Source organism: Schistocerca serialis, chromosome 4 (genome assembly GCF_023864345.2).
Source record: "Schistocerca serialis cubense isolate TAMUIC-IGC-003099 chromosome 4, iqSchSeri2.2, whole genome shotgun sequence".
NCBI classification, from domain to species: Eukaryota; Metazoa; Arthropoda; class Insecta; order Orthoptera; family Acrididae; genus Schistocerca; species Schistocerca serialis.
The window spans coordinates 153652185-153674600 of NC_064641.1; the positions used below are offsets into that span (position 1 = coordinate 153652185).

General features: G+C 38.3%; 1 protein-coding gene across 1 annotated transcript in view; it reads left to right on the forward strand.

The window, feature by feature from the left end:
* Window positions 1–3250: 3250 nt before the first annotated feature.
* The window catches only part of LOC126473685 (uncharacterized), a 58870-nt gene continuing 39704 nt past the window's right edge, over window positions 3251–22416 (forward strand). The window contains exons 1-3 of the mRNA XM_050100921.1: window positions 3251–3375; window positions 3461–3627; window positions 19110–19324. Of these exons, the coding sequence (XP_049956878.1) occupies window positions 3293–3375; window positions 3461–3627; window positions 19110–19324 (465 nt within the window). The 5' untranslated portion in view covers window positions 3251–3292. The remainder of the gene's footprint in view (window positions 3376–3460; window positions 3628–19109; window positions 19325–22416) is intronic.

Sequence of the window (22416 nt, forward strand, 5' to 3'; positions counted from 1 at the left end):
ACACAGCACTTTCGTTTTGTGAAGTGCACAGTTTTACATTTCTGAACATTTAAAGTAAGTTGCCAATTTTTGCACCACTGTGAATTCTTTTCAAGATTTGACAGCATATTTATGCATCTTCTTTTAGATACCTGCATCATCTGCAAAAAAGTCTGAAGTTACTACTAATATTGTCCGCAAGGCCATCAATATATGTATATTAACAGCAATGGTCCCAACACATGTCCCTAGAGCATAACTGAAGTTACCTCTACAGCTTACAATAACTTTCCACCAAGAGTCCCGGTGTTTCGGACTATGGACCTATACATCTGGAGGTGGCCTTGCAATAACATCTGGTGATTGATTCAGTGTGGTACCTGGTCCTGGGCATGCAACATGTGTGTGGTGTGTGTGTGTGTGTGTGTGTGTGTGTGTGTGTGTGTGAATGAGCGAGTGAGTGATAGAGAGAGAGAGAAATACAGAGCCAGACAGACAGACAGAAAACTGTGCTAGATTGGTTTTCATTATGTAGGGAGAGTGTTCCAATTATGTTAAGCATAAGGGGAAGTTGGGTGTGCCGGGGACTGTAGCTGAAATTGATGAGTACCAGTTCAGTAAGAAGTATGGGAGGGGTGATCTGCAGATTGGTTTGTGGGTAGTTATATTTTGGGAGTGGGGGAGGGGGTGGTGGGTATGCTGATTGTGTTTTCAAGGGTTTACGCACTCGTAGCAAGAGGGAACCTGTGGGGTTTATTGAGGGATATGTTACAGAGGGTAATACTGCAATGTCAGATGCATCTGCATTCTGGAGAAGACGGGTTGTGAACATTTAGTGGGTAACCGTAGCATTCAGTTGAAGTATTGCGACACTGGGGCTTGCACTAATACCACAGAGGGGCTTAGTGGCAATTAATTCTGTTATAAGGAAGGATGTGAACTGCTCTTCCAACTGGCAGAAGAGTGACCCTGCGAATTTTTGGGAGGGCAGTAGGGAGGACGTATAGGTCGAGGATGGTAAGCTGAGGGGGTCGGGTTGGAGTGGGGGAGGCTGTGAGCATGGCTTGTAAGGTTGATGGGACACGTTATGGGTGGGAGAGGTGATTTTTGAGTTTGTTTGGTTTTGAGAGAACCAGTTTGGTTGGTTTTATTTTATTAAGGTTTGAATGATTTTGGTTTTTGTTTGTTCTTTTTTTGTGGTTTTTGTGTTTGGGATTGGATCTGGTGTGTTGGGGTCAATTTATGGGAAGGATGTTGTGGGGCCTGGGGTGTTCGTACAGGATTCGCTTTTGTGTGTGTGTGTGTGTGTGTGTGTGTGTGTGTGAGGAGTGGGGGGGTCACAACCTAGTTCTTTTTATCGGAGGCTTTTGTTGCTAAGTAACTTTTTGTTGGTGTTATTTTAATGTAATTTTGGTGCTTTGTCTGTTTTAGTTTTATGGTATTTTGGTTGCACTTTAATTGTTATAGTGGGTTTCTGGGTTTTCCAGTTATGGTTAGGGTTCTGGTATCACTGGTTCCTTGTCAGCTACATAAGTTGTGTGAAGTTTGTGGTACTGGTATTTTTTATTTGTGTTTGGACTGTAGGTATTGAGGGCTTTGTTTTAGCTATATAGGTGAAGGGAATTTTGTGCTTCCACATTTCAGAGTAATGTGTGTTGGTTTTTTTGGTATTGACAGTTTGTTTTGAGTTAAACAGGTGAAACGAATTGTGGGGCGCCATGTTTTGGAGTCGCATGTGTTGGTATTGGATGCTTCGTTTAGCTAAGTAGGTGGAGGGAATTTTGTGATTCCTCGTTTTGGAGTTGCATATGTTGGTATCAGGACCTCTGTTTGAGCTAAATCATAAAAAGAAATGTATGTTTCCAATGGTTTTTGTGTTTGTGTCGTTATGTCGTACGACAGAATATTTTATTGTGTTTGATTTTGTGGATATAGGCCTATTTGTTTTGGGACGAAGCTGTTTTTGTATTGATACATATCTAGCTTGTACCCACTGAAAACCCTGTACTTCCTGAGATTGTCCCATTGGCTTCATTTTTTTGCTGGAGTGAAATATTCTCATGTTGTTTTCATGTTTGTTTACATATGGAATGATGTTATGGCAGCCATATTGAATAGGCTGAAAGTAGGCTAGGCGTTTCCGCCATCCTGATGACGTCATTGGTCAAAGCACGTGGGTGCAGTTGGACGCTTCTTCTTTTTATTTGTGACCTCCTTTTGGTTAAGCTCTGGGGTCATTTGCCTTTCCTTCATTCCGATAGTTGACTTCACCGACAACAGCTTTCACAGATAAATCTGCTATAGACTCATTAGTTTCCCATCACTTCAATTTATTTTTCCGTTTTAGCTGGTGGAGGGGTGAGTATTCACCAAGTTACAAAGTGTTTGAAGAACAGTACATCCCTCATCACCTGCTTGCAGTGTATACAGTGGTCCGATATTGTTCTCAAACATATGGCTACTGCATTTTTTGGGTTCCAAAAACAGGTATAATTATCACAACTGGGACTACAATTGTAATGTTGCAGGAAAGCCCAATACATTTTTCTCAATTATTTTTATGTCAATATGAGGTCCACAAAGATTCCAACATAAACAATTCCTGACACACAAAAAGTACAAAAGTCAACTGAAACATATTATTCATCATGATTTTCGTATGAAACTTCATTTACATGGATTAATGACATTTTTTTATATGCAGTTGTGGATGTGTCCTCTTCACACTTATACAAACGTTATAACTTTCACTGTGATCAACGGGTGATGAAGCAGAATCACTTACAAAATAAATGTTTGTAAATCAGTTTCCGCAGAATTTAACGCTTTTCGGTTAATGACGAACTTCTAGGCACCCTAGGAACTATAACTATGCCACTCAGCAATATAAGTAGGCTAACAAGAATAAAAAAAATTAACATACTCCTGGCGAGACATCAACAACACTCAAGAACCAAAACGTAACAGATAAAAAACTGGACTGTAAACACAGCTTGTTGCTATGACAATGCACCAACTGGAAGATCGCAGTTTCTTATACAAAAGAGTGAAATCCTTTGTTTTCGTAAATGCGAAGCCTTGTACGCGAACACAGTTTGATGCCAAATTATTTTATAAGCTTAAAAATGGAAAATGTGATTTTCTTACCATTTTGATTTTTGAATCATTTCGACTCTACTTTTAGGTCATAATTTAAAATGTCGAATTATCGACCAGTAAATATGGTCGATGTGGACACAGTTATAATCGATAGTTTCGTCGAATTATTTTGGTCGAATATAATGTTTGCTGTTAGTAAGTTGATTGTGTTGGTATGGCGGTATCGTTTGGCAGGAGAGTGGCAGTAGCTACAACAAATCAATTAACCCTAAGCCGGAGATACGGATATTACGTATTGTAAGAAACTCCTCAGTACCGATTGATTTATAACTTGACGATTGGACCTTATTAACCTCCATGATGAATGATTGTAATGCAATAGGTTACCGGAGACTGGACACGGTGAAGATGTTTCAAATAATCCATTGCTGCAGAATGCTGCTACACCAAAATTCAGTGACATCACTGCAGAAAACTGCGTTTCCGCAATCGGTGTCCAGACTATGGACTACGAGACGAAGATAAAGCGTCTGGAGGAAACATTGGCATGTATGAATACCATACTGCATTCCATACAGTACCCGGAAGTCACAATTTGTTGCATTGTGCTGTCAGATATATTCCTAATGAAACATCGTGTGGCACACGTTACTCATTGTGTGACATGTGTAGAAATAACCGCACTGTTGATATTGTGTTCATTTGGGGAGAGAGAGGAAAGGGAATGAAAGTGCTTTCTTATAGTAATCAGTTTGCCCAACAGATATACATATAGCCTAATCATGTCATTGCTCTGACAACTTGTATGATATTTTCTGATGTGTCCAGAACATACATTATGTGTTACACTATAACAACATTCTCATAATATGTGAATTACAGCAAACATGGACATCAATGATAATTAGTGGAATATGCCATACATTACACGACTCACGCATGTAGCAATTTTGTGTTTGTAATGCTTGAATGGCCTGGTTTGAAACTTGCGTAGTGACAGGGAATTCATACCCATACTAAAATATTAGCTCATTTTGAGTAAAAGGATTTTTTTTTTTATTAGGCCACATCATTATGAAACACTAAAGCAGTTACATTGCTGACACTTCAGTAGTCTTTCCAGTTGCCCTCTTTAGGGCAGTTAACAGTTAGACACTGGTGAGTATCTCTTCCTGCCATATACACTTTCTACATCAGTTGTTGGGTGGCTACTGATGCCACATATCTGGAATGCCATTAGACAATTTGATGTGAGGCTGCTATGGAAGGGAACAACTGTACAGTAGCGTATTGCATGGTAGATGACTGGTAGGCAATAGCTTATCAGCAGCTTGTACCTAGGGTTAGTCTTTTCCCACAGTGAAGCACTGAAGTTGCACAGCAGTTCTCTTGTGGCTGCTGTTTATGCTTTTAAGCCTGTGTCAAATGGAGCTGCTGGCTGGTGGACACATGTGGTCTGCTGTAATTAAATTGCTAGCAGCCAGGCAATAGACAACTTATAGCCACCCTCCCTGTTCATTCTGATAGGGCATTTTATTATATCAAGCATCTCTACATGCTCCACGGCTTGAAACACTATCACCTTGACACCAGTCACAAGTATACTTCTTGCTTTATGTACATTATATAGTCAATTGTAAATTTAAATTGTCCATTCCAACATTATCTTGTGATCATGTAATTGACTCTTTTCTTCAACCAATTGTTTTGCACAACCAACTCACTCCTCATACAGAAGTGCAGTAGATATTCTCCTTCCGGGTTTATTTTACTGCAGCCATGCAGTCTCACTGCTTTTTTTAAACCAGTTTTGTTTGTCCCAAGCTGTGCATTCATTTCTGCAGTTATAATTCTCTCTCTGGGTCGACAGAAGCGTCCGATCCAACGCGTCGGCTTTGACCCATGACGTAAGGGTGTTGTCGTGTGTGACGTCATGACGGCGCGGAGTTTGGTTTGAGTGTGGCTGTCTCTAGTTCCGTTTTATCTTATTTTATTTACTTTTCTGATCTGTTCGTTCTATCTCGTGAGATTTTTTTTTTAAATTTAAAAACACTTATTACTTATTTTAATTATCTGTTTCTTTGAATTTCTGTTTTAGTTTATTATATTTATCTTTCTGATCTGTTCGTTCTATCCCGTGAGATTTTTTTTTTTTTTAGAAAGACAAAAAACACTAATCAGCTACTGAAGCATCTTTATCTTCTATGGGTTGCAGGGGTTATGACCCCTGGGGAGGTGGGTGGGTATTCATGCATGCTGTCTTCACTTACACGTAGCTACGCAAGGCGTCTAAATTTGTTTATATTTAGTTTGCCCCCCACCCAAGACACCCCATTTCCCGCGCTTGTCCCATTAGTGTCATTAGGCTTCTTGTGGAAAATGTGTGTGTTTGTTTTTGTTTCCGCCATATTTGTGACGTCATGGGTCAAAGAAGACGGGTGGGATCGGACGCTTCTGTATTTCCCTCTTTCTTCAGAGATTATCCTGCCTCGGGCATGAGTGTGTGTGATGTCCTTAGGTTAGTTAGGTTTAAGTAGTTCTAAGTTATAGGGCACTGATGACTTCAGATGTTATGTCCCATAGGGGTCATTCCATGTCAGTTCAACCAGGGACTCCAGCTCATAGTCTCAGATTTGACTGAAATTCAGTACACTAATTCTAACATGTGTGGAACACTCGTGTACAAAGTATTAGTTTTCCCTGACAATTAGTTCCAGAATTATGACTTGTGAAAGAAGGTGGTGTGACCCAGAAATTGCAACCCACATCTGGCAATCTATCTTCAGACCCAACTTCAGGTCTTAATAACTTTGGAACTATTCCACACAGTCCAGTGAAATTTTTACAACCCAGTAACATCCACTTAGAGAACACACTCTATGAATCAAAACACCAACAACGTATTTCTGAGGGAAAATAAAAAATTCCAAAATGTGATTTAAAAAATGTAATACATTAAAAGGTACATATTGTATCTGCCCTCTATGCCCTCAGTCACAAAAACTGAGTTACATACACACAAAGATACAAAAATTTGAAGAATTACCTGAAAAACGTGGATTTTCAAAGTGTGGTAGCACAAAAGGGACAAATGGTATCCAATCCAAATTTCACACACTGCGTAAGTAGACCATAATGATATATATCTCAAAATTTCAGCATGTTATTGCAAGGCATTTGTGTACAATGGAAGTTGACAGATGTATTTGGTGATGTGGCCATTGTTCCACAACACAATTTTGTAAAAACATATCGTAAACTGTTCTGCCTCTTCTTATCCTCTTCCACAACTGGTTATTCACTAAGCAACAACATATAGACAGATTAACACAACCTATCATTAATTTTTACTGCACCTTAACTGCTAAAATCCAGTTGATTGTTCTTCGAACAGAAGTTCTCCCACACTTTAGCTATTGTACTCTGTACATTGAGTGGGAAATTCTACTGTCTTCCTGACGCTGTGGTAGGAACTGGAACTGTCATAAGAATATGTTCAAAAGGAATCCAACACCTGTCTGCCAAACATGGCTAATGAAATGATCTTGCTGGTCCTGCTGGTGCCATGAAGTTCACAAATGCACCTTCTGCTTCGCAGCACTCTGCAACACATCCTAAGAACCATTTGTCATCATAAACAGCAATAACATAGCAACCTGGTTGTATGTTGCTGCCTTTGCTTCTGAACCCTGAGTCAGACACACTGTGAAGACACATGTTGTGCATGAACCTATAGTTATAACTGGACAGTCTGCTCATCTGCACATTGTCAGAGTCCGCTGGAGAGAAGTGATGATGGCTCCTTGTGCCTGCAACAGTATTAACGTGTTCTAGTCTACTTTTTAGCAACTCTTCGACTGATTTCGCCTCATCTTTCGAAACATAGAATGATTGTATGCCAGAGATATTTTTCTGTACCAAGGTAAATAATTGAAGAGGTGTTAGAATGTGACCTTCTGTAGGGTGCTGCAGACTAGCTCGTGATGCCATGCCCTTAGTGGTAGCACCAATACCATCACATACATTTTTATCATGACTTGTTGTGAAAAAATTCCATTCTGCGTGAATCTGAAAATCATGGTAATGCGTACATAAATTTTTGAGATTTTTACAGTTTTTGTACTGACTAGCTGCCCCATCACTGAAGTATTTCATAAAATGTATGTGAGGCAGCTTGTTTTTCACACATGCCATGACAGTGCGAATGTGGGCATGAACTGCAATGGCATCATGAATTAAACAGTCACTAAAAATGCACAGGTTAATGACAGACACATCACCTGATTCACCTCTATAGTAAAGACCTGAGTCAGGCGACTAGCGCAAGTTTTGGTGTTCTCGTACAGATAAGTTATTTTAGATTATAAAACATACAGTTTAGTACTGATTATGTGGTAAATAGGTGTATCAGTGTGCCTTTTAAGTGAACCATTAAAGGTTTCATTTTTCTTTACCTAACGTAGCAGAAAACGCGAAAAGATCGTACAGTCGTATTTTCTGTTTACGTTTTGCAGCAGCAAATCTATAGAATTTCGTTTAGTTGTTCTTTGCTCTCTCCAGCAATTTAACTTAGCGTACCTCTTCATTATTTAACTAGCATTTCCGGAAAGTAGCGTAAAGTTTAAGTTGTTGTTTCGGAAACTTTGCACTGTTGTTTTTGTTTACACAAAGTTGCGTATAGGCTAAATTTGTGGAACCATATTTTCGTGTTTATCTGTAATTTAACTGACTTATTCTTAATAAACTATTATGTTTATCATGAGTGGAAATTGCTTGACTTGCCGTAGGATTGTTAGGTCGGGGCTTTGGTGTGATGGGTGCTGTAGTTTTTTCCATGTGGGTGACTGTAGTGGCGTGGGAATAGGGGAAGTAAATGAGACTCTTTAGTGGTTTTGTAGGATTTGTAGTAGAGATAGGAAGATACTAGAACAGGAGGGGAAATTGCCGCCCTTCAGGCTGAGTTAGACAAGGCCAGGGGAGATATTGACAGGTTAAGGAGGGAAAAGGGTAGAGAGAGGTGGGAAGTGGCAACGGGAGGAACAGGCCTAGAACTTTTTCTGACAGCTTTGTGGTGAATGTGGAAAATAGATTTGACCTGTTGCTTCAGTTAGAAGCTGGTGAACCTCAAGCAGTTGCAGTTGTAGACACGGCACAACAAACTTTCAGCAGCAAATTGAAAAGAAAGAATGTAAGGAAATCAGTAAAGAGAAAGAAAGTGTTGTTGTTGGGTAGTTCCCATGGAAGAGGTGTTGGCCAACTTTTGCAGGATGAACTAGGATCAGAATACTAGGTCACCAATTTTTTTAAACCTAGTGCGGGTCTGGAGCAGGTGACAGAGGATTTAGGATCACTTTGCAAATATTTCACTAAGGAAGACACTGTGGTTATAGTGGGTGGGGCAGGTAACAGTATTGACAGAGATCCTGAGTACAGTATAGAGTGTGACCTGGTAAAGATTGCATCAGCATCAAAGCATACTAGTGTTGAGTTTGTATCTGTTCTTGAGCACCATGACTGACCTCATTTGAACTCTTCTGTCAAGAGAGTTAATTTGGAGCTGGAACGGCTGCTTATGTAGGGTGTAAGGTCACACATTGGTGTGGTTCCTGTTGGTTCTCTCAATAGATGGGATTATACTAGGCATGTCCTTCACCTCAACAGGAAGGGGAAGGGTAAATTGGCTGGGAAAATAGCAGGAAAGTTAAAGGGGGGAGGCACTGTCATGAGTGGTAAAATACCAGTGGTTATAGAGTTCAGAAAAGACTCGTTTTTAGGGTAGGGAGGACAGAAAGAAACCAAATTTTAAGAGAGGTTAAAACTGAGACAAACTTTCAGTTTGAGAAAACAGCTATTGGTTAAGAATTTTCAACAGTCAGCAGATATTTTAACTGTACCCAATTTTAACTCAGTCAATGTGAAATGTCTGCTATCTTTATTGCATCAAAATATTCGAGGACTGGAAAATAAAATTAATGAATTAACTATCTGCATAGATGAATTAGAGTCTTCAAACCCAGCTGACATAATCTGCCTCTCTGAACATCATGTGACCACTGGTATAGAACTTTTTAAGTGTTACAGTGTTTAGTTTAGCATCTAACTTTTGTAGATCAGAAATGGAGAAAGGAGTAGATGACACACTCATCAGGAACTGTCATAAATTTAAGAACATAGACATTCATAAATTTTGCCTAGAACAGCATATGGAGGCATGTGCAACAGAAGTAGAATTTCACAAAAAATCCTTCATAATATTAAGTGTATATTGAGCACCTGCAGGTAACTTTAATCTGTTTGTAAACCACCTTGAAGCTGTGCCGGCCCATTTAACATCCAAAAACAAAGAAATAGTGGTTACTGGTGATTTCAATGTAGATTTCCTTAAAGACTCTCCCAGTAAGAACTTATTTGAGTTAGTAACACTATCATTCAACTTAATTCCCACTATAAAGTTCCCCACTAGGGTAGCCAATTGCACACAAACAGCCATTGATAATATCTTTATAGAAAAGTCCAATGAACAAAATTATATTACAAAACCAATAGTCAATGGCCTCTCAGACCATGACATGCAGCTCTATCTGTTAAATGTTAATACTGAACAGGATATAAAATCTGTTAAATCTGAGCTCAAGAGGGTAATCAATAAGCCAAAAATTGATTATTTTAGGACACTCCTCAGAGACATTCACTGGACTGATATTTTTACAGTGCTCATGGCATGAATGAAAAATATAACACTTTTGCTAATAAAATGCTTACAGTCCACAGCTTGTGGTCGAGCGGTAGCATTCTCGCTTCCCACGCCCGGGTTCCCTGGTTCGATTCCCGGCAGGGTCAGAGATTTTCTCTGCCTTGTGATGACTGGGTGTTGTGTGATGTCCTTAGGTTAGTTAGGTTTAAGTAGTTCTAAGTGCTAGGGGACTGATAACCATAGATGCTAAGTCCCATAGTGCTCAGAGCCATTTGAACCAAAATGCTTACATTATTCGAATACTGTTTTCCCTCAAAACTTACCAGGGTTAGAGCAAAGTCTACAAAGAAGCCATGGATTACTCAAGGAATAGGGGTATCTTGTAAAACAAAAAGAAAACTGTATGTGTCAATCCGAAACAGTTCCGATGTTGATGCTATAGCACATTACAAGAAATACTACAAAATATTAAAGACTGTAAAATATATTAAAAGAAAAAGATTGTCATATCAGATCACAAAATAAAGACAATATGGGATGTAGTGAAGGAGGAGACTGGTAGAACCAGACATGAAGAGGAACAAATAGCATTAAGAGTAAATGATACATCGGTGACAGATGTGTATAGTGTTGCAGAACTTTTTAACAGACATTTTATAACTGTTACTGAAAAGATGGAGTTGTCAGGTTCGGTAGATGCTGCTATGGAATACCTCAGACCAGACATTCCAAGTAACTTCCATGATATGAATTTGATCCTCTCTACCCCAGCAGAAATAATGTCCATCATAAAATCTTTAAAATCAAAAACATCTAGTGGGTATGATGAAATATCAACAAAGTTAATTAAAGAACCTGATTCTGAGCTAAGTAACATATTAAGCTTTCTGTGTAACCAGTCGTTAATCAGTGGAATATTTCCTGAATGGTTAAAATATGCTGAAGTTAAGCCACTGTTTAAGAAGGGAGATAAAGAAATAGCATCAAATTTCCATCCAATTTCACTGTTGCCAGCATTCTCAAAAATTTTAGAAAATGCAATGTACAATCGGCTTTATAACCATCTTATCTCAAATAACATACTGTCAAAGTCACAGTTTAGATTTCTAAAGGGTTCTGATATTGAGAAGGATATCTATACCTGCAGTGAAAATGTGCTTAATTCATTAGACAAAAAATTGCAGGCAACTGGTATATTTTGTGATTTGTCAAAGGCATTTGACTGTGTAAATCACCGTATCCTTTTAAATAAATTAGAATATTATAGTGGAACATGAAATGCTGCAAAATGATTCAAATCTTATATCTCTGGCAGGAAACAAAGGGTGTTATTAGAAAAGAGACATGTATCAAGCTATCAGGCATCATCCAACTGGGAACTAATTACATGTGGGGTCCCACAAGGATCCATTTTGGGGTCCTTACTTTTTCTCGTGTATATCAATGACCTTTCATCAGTAACATTACCAGATGCCAAGTTCGTTTTGTTTGCCGATGATACAAACATTGCAATAAATAACAAATCAAGTGTAGTCTTAGAAAGATCAGCTAATATAATATTTGTGGACATTAATCACTGGTTCCTAGCCAATTCTTTGTCACTAAACTTTGAAAAAACACACTACATGCAGTTCAGAACTTGTAAGGGGTGTCCCACGAGTATATGCCTAACATACGATGACAAGCAGATAGAAGAAGTGGACAGTGTTAAATTCTTGGGATTACAGGTTGATGATAAATTGAGCTGGGAGGAGCACACCACAGAACTGCTGAAGTGACTTAACAAATCTCTATTTTCAATGCGAATTGTGTCAGACATAGGGGATATGAAAATGAAAAAGCTGGCATAGTATGCTTACTTTCATTCCATAATGTCATATGGGATTATTTTTTGGGGTAATTCATCAAGCCAAGCTAAAGTTTTAAGGGGGGAACAAAAATGTGCAGTAAGAGTTATATTTGGTGTGAACTCAAGAACATCCTGCAGAAGCCTGTTTAGGGAACTAGGGATACTAACTACTGCTTCCCAATATATTTATTCCTTAATGAAATTTATCATTAAAAATATATCACTTTTTCAAACCAACAGCTCAATTCGTGGAATCAATACTAGAAATAGAATAATCTTCACAAGGATTTAAAGTCACTTAGTCTTGTACAAAAAGGTGTGCATTATTCAGGAACACACATTTTCAATGACTTGTCAGCAGCCATAAAAAGATTAACAACCAATGAAATTCAGTTTAAGAGAAGCCTAAAGGATTTATTGCTGGCCAACTCCTTCTACTCCATTGATGAATTTCTCAGTAAAACCAACCGATTTGTGTATATATATAAGTACACTCTAACTTCTGCACCATTTCAGTGCAGTAATGTGTTCATTGTAAATAAGTATTATAGTAGTTGTATTACAAGTTTATTACCTTGTAAATAAATAAAAAACTTTTTTATTTTAAATTCAGTGCATTAGTATTTGTAAAATGACTCTTTCATATAGTGTTCATTAAAAAATGAAGATCATTCCACTTGGGGCCTGTGGAATGGTACATTAGCTTATTTGTTTTAATTGTAAATATTTGTCATGTAGTGTTGTTTTTCTGACATGTTCTACATCCTGAAGGACCTCCTCACTACGGATCAATTGGAATTAAAGTAAATCTAATCTAATCTAAACCTGATTCACCTCCGTAGTAAATCGAAAATGGCTGGAGAGTTTCTTGACTGTTGTCCCAATGATATCCTTGGATGACTTATATCCTTGGATGGCATCTTGAACTATAAATGCATAATTTTCAGAAAAGTCTAGTATCACTATAATTTCATCTTGTTTCAAATTATCCTTACAAAACTGGAGATAAGCCAATTGTGCTGTTGCTGTGAAGCTGTGTGTGGTCTGTTTGTCCATTTTTTGACCACGCATTTCAACAAAATATTCCACTGTACTTTGCTTTGTTTCAAGACTTGTGCAATACATGTGTGTCCATTGTTTATAAGAAACATGTCCATCGTCATCCATAAGGAGTTCAACATACAGATTGTTATTCATGTGTTCTGCGAGATTTGCCTTACCAGGAAACATTTCACACCTGTGTATCATGCACTGGTAGGAACTGATGTCCCACACTAGCAGCTTCATTGCCCCCTTTGTAATCCATACCATAATCCTTTATAGCAGCAAACATTAGCTTAGCATTTTGATGGGTCTCACACTAACATTGTGTGTGCCCCTTGCAGTTACAAGCACAACCCATTTTGGCCGAAGATTGAAAAACGATGATGAACCTACTTTGGTATTGGGATACTTTTCCTTGAATTCTACATATAGTTCTGATATGTTGCATAGCAACAGTCTTATTTGCATCTGTACACATACATTTCCCATTTTCACCGTTACACAGTCTTTTTTTTTCCAAGCATTATTCGGCTGTAGTCATTATTTTCATAAAACTCCGACACTAGCACCTTTATTTCTGAACTCAATTGCTTACCCTGAGCCTGCTGAAGTTGTGGGAGCACTCCTTGGGTTGCTTTTATTTTCCTAGCTTGCTTTACCATATATGTAGAAACATTGAATTCGTTTGCAGTGTGGTCAATAGACCAGCTGGAAGGTGCAAGGGTAAGAATAGCTACTTTTTTCTGACGTGTGGATATGGCACATTTTTCTTTCAAATCATGCACAATTTTGTCCAAATCAGAGCATTTCTGGCATGATTTCTGTTCCTTTGGAGCAGATAGTCCTTCCTCTTCCACCATTAGTGTGTCAGCTATTTTTTGTTTTAATTCCATTTGAGCTTCTTGTAGTTTTCTTCTACCATAGCTGGGCCTGTCTCTTTTCCCCATCTTTGTGTGTCTTCATGAGAGACAAACCAAGAGCAGTCACTGAAGTATTTAATTGCTCATCCGCTGTGGTTGTAGGTGGCTGATACTCTTCATCACTGTCATGTAAATTATCAGAATATTCTTCATTTTTTATCAATGTAACACACCTGGTACATAACTTTTGTCCGGTTTCATGTTAAGTCCCATTCACTGATTCACTTTCAATTCTGATTTTATATCAATTTCTCTGAGGCTACACTTCACTGTCTTCTTATGAATCCAAAATGGATCAAAACAACTTCTTTGTAGGAAAGAATACTTATGCAGAAACACTTTCATATGATGATAACAAACACTAAAGTTTCCTGGAACTGTACTTCTTGCGCCCACAGGGTGTATCCCAGATCTCCATAGCAACAAAGCTTGGTCTGATTCATCCAGATCAAACAGTACAAAGCAAATGCCACATTTTGTTCCATATGTTGTTTTATGACATTCAGATGCTTGTGCTCTACCAATACTGCAACTTGTTTAAACAAAAGCACCACTAGTACACTCTTCTGCCTCCATACTGACTTTCCACATTATTACTGACCAGTCTGAACTAGAATCATAAAAACATGAGTAACCTGTAATTATTGCTTGTTTCCTTTGTTGTTCCTGCCTAACAATGACTCATTCTGTCCCTGAAAACTACCATTGTCTAACTTTCTGCTGCCTAATGGTTCCCAACAATTGCTGAAGCTTTATGAAATTTTGCCACATATTATATGATGGTCTACTTATGCAGTGTTTGAAATTTGGCTTGGATACACTTGCCCCTTTTGTGCTACCACGTATCACTTGTCCCTTTTGTGCTACTACACTTAGAAAATCCATGTTTTTCAGGTAATTTTTCAAATTTTTGTATTTTCATGTGCATGTAACTGTTTGTGTGACTGATATGGGCAAGATGAGTTCTGTGTGTGTTTAGGCCACATTAAGCTTACCACAAAAAAATTTATACCATTTTTGAGGAAATTATATTTGGCATAGAGGGCACCTACAATATGTGCCTTTTAATGTATTACATTTTTTAAATCACATTTTGGAATTTTTTATTTTCCCTCAGAAATATGTTGTTGGTGTTTTGATTCATAGAGTGTGTTCTCTAAGTGGATGCTACTGGGTTGCAAAAATTTCAGTGGACTGTGCGGAATAGTTCCAAAGTTATTAAGACCTGAAGTTGGGTCTGAAGATAGATTGCCAGATGCGGGTCACACCACCTTCTTTCACAAGCCGTTATTCTGGAGCTATTTGGCAGGGGAACTTATAATTTTGTACATGAGTGTTCCACACTTGGTAGCATTGGTGTGCTACATTTCTGCCAAATCTGAGACTATCAGCTAGAACATTTTCTCAAATTGTTTGAATTGACATAGAATGACCCTCATGCAAAGTGTCAGAAATGGACAAAATAGGTATCAGCTTGACCAGGCAGTTTTGCATCAGGGTAATTAAGAACAACTTAATTGGTGATATGAGTGGAAATTGAAACTTTTCATGAACAGTAGTTGGTAGCAATATAATCATTAGATCTAAAAGAAAGAAATAAAAATCAAGATATGAGGTGTGATTTTAGTTTTAAGAACGGATCTGCTACTGTTTACTGGTTTGGCAGGCAGGTACACGGAGAGTGGGAAGTGAGTCATTGCCCTGTCCTTGAACGCCCTCTGACAGGAAACTGCATTTCCTTTATTCATTTTACTGTGGGAGCTGGTTGAGTGCGGGTCTGTTAGGGCTTGTTGCCGGATTCTGTCTGCATGAAAATGGACGTAAAAATAGAGCAACAAGTTCGTGTGAAATTTTGTTTTAAAACTGGGAAATCAGCTTCTGAGACTTACGAACTATTAAAAACAGCTTTTGGAGATAATTGTTTGAGCCAGTCAAATGTTTTTGTCTGCTTCAACAGATTTTAAAATGGCCGTGAATCATTTGAAGATGAACCATGGTCCTGACATCCTTCCACCTCAAAAATGAATGAAAATGGTGTGAAAGTTCCCGACTATGTGTGCTCTGATCATAGACTTACAATTAGGGAGATGGCTGATGAACTTAATTTAAGTTTCTATGCAGTTCATTCAATTTTAACTGAAGATCTGAACATGCGTCAAGTGTCCGCAAAATTCATTCCAAAGTGTTGTCAAGTGACCAGAGACAATGCCGACTTGGAGGAACTGATTAATCAGACTAAAAATGACCCAGATTTGTTTAATAGGGGAATTACAAGTGACGATTCATGGGTATATGGATATGATCTTGGAACCAAAGTGCAGTCTTCGCAATGGAAGACTCCAGGTTCACCACGACCGAAAGAAGCATGGCAAAGTCGGTTGAAGGTGAAGACAATGTTGGTGATTTTTTTCGATTCTACCGGTATTGTGCAACATGAATTTACCCCTGGAGGACAGACAGTTGACCAGGAATACCACAAATGTGTCCTTGAGCATTAGCATGAAAAGGTGCGGAAGAAAAGTCCTGCATTGTGGAAAGACAGGAGTTGGGTGCTGCACCATGACAATACTCCGTCTCATCGTGCCTTGTCCATTGTTGAATTTTTGACCAAAGTAAATGACAGTTCTTGTGCTTCCACAACTGCTATATTCCCCTGATTTGGCCCCTGCGGACTTCTACCTTTTTCCTACACTGAAATTTTTACTGAAAGGGAAGTGATTTGACTCAATTGAAGACATCTAGACAAATATGGAGAGCGTCCTTAACACACTTCAGGAAAAAATTTCCAGGAATGTTTCCAAAAGTGGAAACATCGTTGGAGTCAGTGTGTTCAGTTAGAAGGGGACTATTTTGAAGGAGATGTATCATAGTAGCATGGAAGTACCACCAGTGTACAATTACAAGCCCATTCTTAAAACGTTCCAGTCAGACTTCGTATTTCAGAATTTGTAAAACATGGACCTGTTATATACACCTGGAAAACAAATAAGCCAGATACCAAAAGAATAGAAGCACTTGGGATGTGTAATTGTAAAATAAACTGATTAAGGTGTATAAAACTTAATTTGGGGGAGGGGGTAAAAGATACAAAACAAGGTTTCCATGGAATGAATGGTGGCAGATTATTAATAAGCCTGTCTGTACTAAGAGTAATTGTTCATCAAAAATGCAATTGGAAGAAAGATTTATAAATGTCACTAATAATCATGTGATTGTAAACTTTTGAATAATAATAATAAAAAAAAAAAAAAAAAAAAAAAAAAAAAAAAAAAAAAAAAAGAAGGCTGTGGTTTAATTACTTAAAAGGCCGACGTACATTAAGGCCAGATTAACAATAAATTTTTCCTTAAAAAAAATTAAGGCATATCAAAAGCAGGAATATCTGGGAGTTACAGATTCCCATAAACAAAAAATATGGCAGAGGACAATGCAAGCTAAACAAGCAGTCCTTTGGTCAGATAAAATTACAAAAAAGGTTATGTGAATTAGTAATACAAAGTGTTTGTTCGCACAGAGTCCCGGGAAAAGACAAAACAAGGTGGAAGCTATGTAAATGAATGGTTTGAGAAGTAAGGGTTTAAAGACAGGAGAAGATCCCAAATAAAGAAATCGGGAAATGAATGAAAACTCCTTCATACATCATTGAAGAGGTGGAAAAGCAGTGTTTAAAATTGTGCGGACATATGATGAGACTAAGTGATGAACAGTGACAGAGAAAAGTACCATGTTGGTAACCTCTATAGAAGAAAAAAAAGATGATGATCCTGTGCAGCAGTGGAAAAATCATGTGCAGGAGGGAGGATATGCAATGAAGAAATTTGTGAGAAGGCTTATGCAAGAATTGAGAGGCTTGTAAGGTGGGAAACTGTGTAAAGAGTGGTAAACAACTAAAAAAATCTAATGGGTTAAAACATAGTGGCAGTAATGTAAAACATGCAAAAATTACTTTTAATGTGTAAAGTTTCCATTAATGCCTATTTTACATGCCTTATTATGCTCTACATTCTGGAGATGCACTGTGAAAACTTATAGAAGACTTTACTTAACATCATGAGGTCATTTAATTAAAGGTAAATAATGATCTGAACATATTTTTAGACACTTAATTTTTTTCTGCCAGCATCATGTGTTTTCACAAAATAGTGCAAAATACGACTATAATGATGTATGCTGTTGCAGTGCAGCAGTCTAATGACGAACTGAAGTTTTTTAATTTTTTGTGGGTGACTTGTCTAACTATTGTAAAAAATGTATGAAATATCCCGACAGTGGCTTGCTTTTGATATAGACGATTGCAGTTTAAGCAGTGCCTTTGAAATATTGTTGAGATTAAAAATTACCATATATTATCCTTCTTGGTAACAGTGAATGGGGATTATGACAGCTGTCCAGTGTAGCATACTGCTTATATTGCTCTCATATTAGCCTATGTGGTGCAGACTAAGACAGGGGGCTCGTAACAGGGAGGAAGGGTTTTAAAATCTCCGTATGCCCATTGTGATTTAGACTTCCCCTTTGGCTTTCCAGAAGCACATCATGTGAATGCGGAAAAGGATTTTGTAAAGAACAGCATGGCTGAAAGCTTGATCTTCAGTAACTGTGATGTTCGTGAAATGTTAAACTAAAATCAATCTTGCTAATTCACAAACAAGAAACTTTGTTTCAGAGTTCAGACTGTTTGTTGAGCCACGAAAAAGTTTATGGCTAAAATTTCTGTTGTTATAGAGTTACAGAAAAAAACTACTTTGCTTTCCATTAGCAGGGATTATAATTATGCTGAACAATTCAGATAATTTCAGAGATTTCATAACTATATTTGCTCTCTCTGATAAATAACTGTAATGGAACTTGTGCAAATGGTAAAACAACAGGTGGTATCAAGAACAAGTTGTAGTTAGGAAAACATACAGGTGAAAGCATATGTATGTATAAAATTGTTATGTCAGAGAGATTACGATAGACAGAGAGAGCAAAAGCAATTATCAGAAATGTGAATTTGGTGGTAGCAGTGACAGTGTTTCTATGGTTCCATAATTTCTTTTGCCTTCATCTCAAAACACACTTTTTGTGGATATATCATTTTGACTCTAAGACCCCAAATTGTTCATTTGGAAAACAACAACATAATTTTTTTTGCATTTATTGTAGAATGTTAATTGAAATGAAAAAAAAAATGTATTAATAATGCTGAAAGATGGGCATAAGTCCAGTGGAGTGAGTGAGGCATAAGGCATCACAAAATACAGAAAGGAAAAGAACATTAATTGTGGGGAAACAGTAAACATGACATCGAGGTAAGGACTTCCATGTCGTACACGAGACAGAAATTGTGGAGAATATGTATGAACTTTTCATTATTACTGAACCTCCATGAAAATTTACCATACTATAATACAATAATATATCTGATTTGTTTTCGTATCTTGCACAAAACAGTTGTAAACACATCAGTATGGTTTTAAAACTGATTTGAAATTAAAGTGAGATCATGTTTGTGGAACTGAAAATTGTTTTTATTTTGCAGCAACTGAAACTTCTACAACAGACATATTTGAAGATGTTCTGGCTCCTATAGAAAAAATTGGTGCACCTCTTGATGCAACTTGGGGCACTATTAAGACTCTTCACATAGCAAATACAAAAGTGGTACCTCGCAAAGCTTACATGGGTATTCATGAACGAGCCAAACATGTTCGTTCATTAAAGTATACCAGTGAACCTATCTATTCTACTTTCAAGGTAGAAGCAGAATTTAATAAGTATCATTTCTGCTTGTTTTACTTAATTTCTTAATTTTAATTCAAATATTATATGATATGTAAAATAAGGGGATCACTGCTGTCACATACAACAACAAATAGGTATTATATTGTACATAGCAATATTATGAAAAGGAAACTTGCTACTCACCATATAGCGGAGATACTTACCCGCAAATAGGCACGATAAAGACTGTCACAAATATAGCTTTCGGCCGTAAGGCCTTCATCAAAATTAGATGGCAGAAACACACATACACACTCACCAAATGCAACTCACACACACATGACTGCAGTCTCAAGCAACTGAGGCCAACTGCGAGAAGCAGCAGTACATGATGGTAGTGGTGGCTGGATGGGAGTAAGGAGAAGGCTGGTGCGGGTGGGGGGAAGGATAGTAGGGTGGTGATGGTGGACAGTGGCATGCTGTCGGAGAGCGTGCAGAGGCGAGGTGGAAAGAGGGTAGCGTAGCTACGTGCAGTCGGGAGGTTAGACGGAGGGCTGCAGAGTGGTTGGGAGGAGGGTGGGAGGGGGTGATAGCGGCAAATGAGAGAAGTAAAAAGACTGGGTGCGATGGTGGAGTGAGGGCTGTGTAGTCCTGAAATGGGAACAGAGAAGGTTGAGGCCAGGAGGGTTACAGAATGTAGGATATATTGCAGGGAAAGTTGCCACCTGCACAATTCAGAAAATCTGATGTTGGTGGGAAGGATCCATATGGCACAGGCTGTGAAGCAGTCATTGAAATGATGTAATGTTTGCAGCGTGCTCAGCAACCAGGTGGTCCACATGTTTCTTGGACACAGTTTGTTGGTGGCCATTCATGTGGATAGACTGGCAGATAATGTAATTCAGTTGCTCCAGTTCTGGGTGGTACTATTATGAGGGGAATGGTTCTCTGTTGCCGGACAGTGCACTTCGTGAGGTGTTGGGAGGGTGGAAAGATAGGCACGGGAGATTTGTTTTTGTACAAGGTTTGGAGGATAATTACGGTTTGTGAAGGCTTCAGTGACACCCTTGGTATATTCTGAGAGGGACTGGTCGTCACTGCAGATGCGATGACCATGGATGGCTAGGCTGTATGGAAGGGACTTCTTGGTATGGAACAGGTGACAGCTGTGAAAGTGGAGATATTGCTGGTGGTTAGTAGGTTTGAAATGGGCAGAGGTACTGATATAGCTATCTTTGTGGTGGAGGTCAACATCTAGGAAGGTGCCTTGTTGGGTTGCGTAGGACCAGGTGAAGCAAATGGGGGAGAAGTTGTGAGATTCTGGAGGAATGTGGACAGGGTGTCCTCACCCTCAATCCAGATAACAAAAATGTCATCAGTGAATCTGAACTAGGGTACTTTTATGGGCACCAGCATGGCACCATCATGTGCCAATCTATTCATGGGCCATCTAGAGGAATCCGTCCTAAACACCCAGAATCCCAAACCCCTCACCTGGTTCAGATTCATTATTGACATCTTTGCAATCTGGATCGAGGGTGAGGACACCCTATCCACATTCCTCCAGGACTTCAACAACTTCCCCATTTGTTTCACCTGGTCCTCCTCAGTTGCCTGAGACTGCAGTCATGTGTGTGTGAGTTGCGTTTGCATGTGTGTGTGTATGTATGTCTCTGTCGTCTAATTTTGACGAAGGCTTACTGGCTGAAAGCTATATTTGTGACATTCTTTTTATCGTGGCTATCTGCGACTCAGCATCTCCGCTATATGGTGAGTAGGAAATTTCTTTTTCATAATATTGTTACATTCCATCCTCGATTTTCCATTGTTTTGTATGGTATGTAGCTTAGATTTAAAATGCACCCTATAGGGACTGTAAGTGACATCTATTTAATGTGTATTAATAATGTGATTCTTCAGTTGTACATGAAGTATGAAACCTATATTTTCTCAAGGCAAAAGGTAACTGTTCAGGCACTGTATGTAAAAGCTTAGAAGACTTCCCGGTGAGCTCCTGTTGGAATTGGTGGGGGATGTCTTCTTTAAAATAGTGGTGTGGCATGTCAGACAACATTTCTAGTCTGTCATCTTCTAAAACCATTTGGCAGTACACATTTGTAAGAAATATTACTGGAGAAGCAAATAGAATTAGATTTCTCCAGTGCCCAGCTAACCTAGAAAAATAGACCGAATCTATGAAAGTATAGAGAATATTATGTGAATGGGCATTAATGTATCCTTTTAAAGCTTGCATTGTTTGTTAACCATCATAATTTGGAGATTAACCTATATTTCAATTTCTTTTTTTATCTTTTGATATTGTTTTGTGCCGTTTGCATATTTCTTGAAAATTCTTAATGTGATGTGGCTTAATGGCTCACGTGCCGAGTATTAGATTTTAATTTGATCACCTTTTAGTGCTGTTTTTTCTTTCTGCTGCTTGACATGACTTGGCTCTGGCCATGATTTGCAAATGCGACATTTGTCAAATGCACACTGCTTCGAATTCATTGTTAAATGATAAGTCTCATTAATGACTGGATGAAAAAGTCAGTTCTCAGCTCAAAGGAAGACAAGAATACAACTCTTGGAACAGGACCATTATAATAAAGCATTGTGCTGTCAAAACCAAACTTCAGATTGATGACTGACTAATCACTGACATCTTCTATTCTTGCCTTGCCCACAATTTCTTGTAACAGCAGATGATTGAACCACACTGCAACAGCTCTGTCACCACTACAGTGTTTTTCAGTATCAGTATGAACAGCTACACCATCCATTATTGTCTGCTTGTTGTGGGGTACAAAAGCTACTATCTTACATGAGTGTGTTTGCTAGGAGGATTGAACTTACCAATGCTGCCTCTTAGTTTTGACCCCTGACGTAATGGTGCTGTGTCGTGTGGTACAAGTGAATATAAAACAGAACACTGACAATATTTATTTTAATTTCCATATAATCTTCTAGAGTGTATGTTGCGGTGATAGTGTGGTCTATAGCAAAGTGCAAGATGTAGGTTAAATTGAAAGGAGGCAGTTTGCTTGGGAGTTGATGTAGGTATGAACATGGTGTCATGAGAATAATAATTATTCTTATTAAGGTGTGAACTTTATGCATATTAT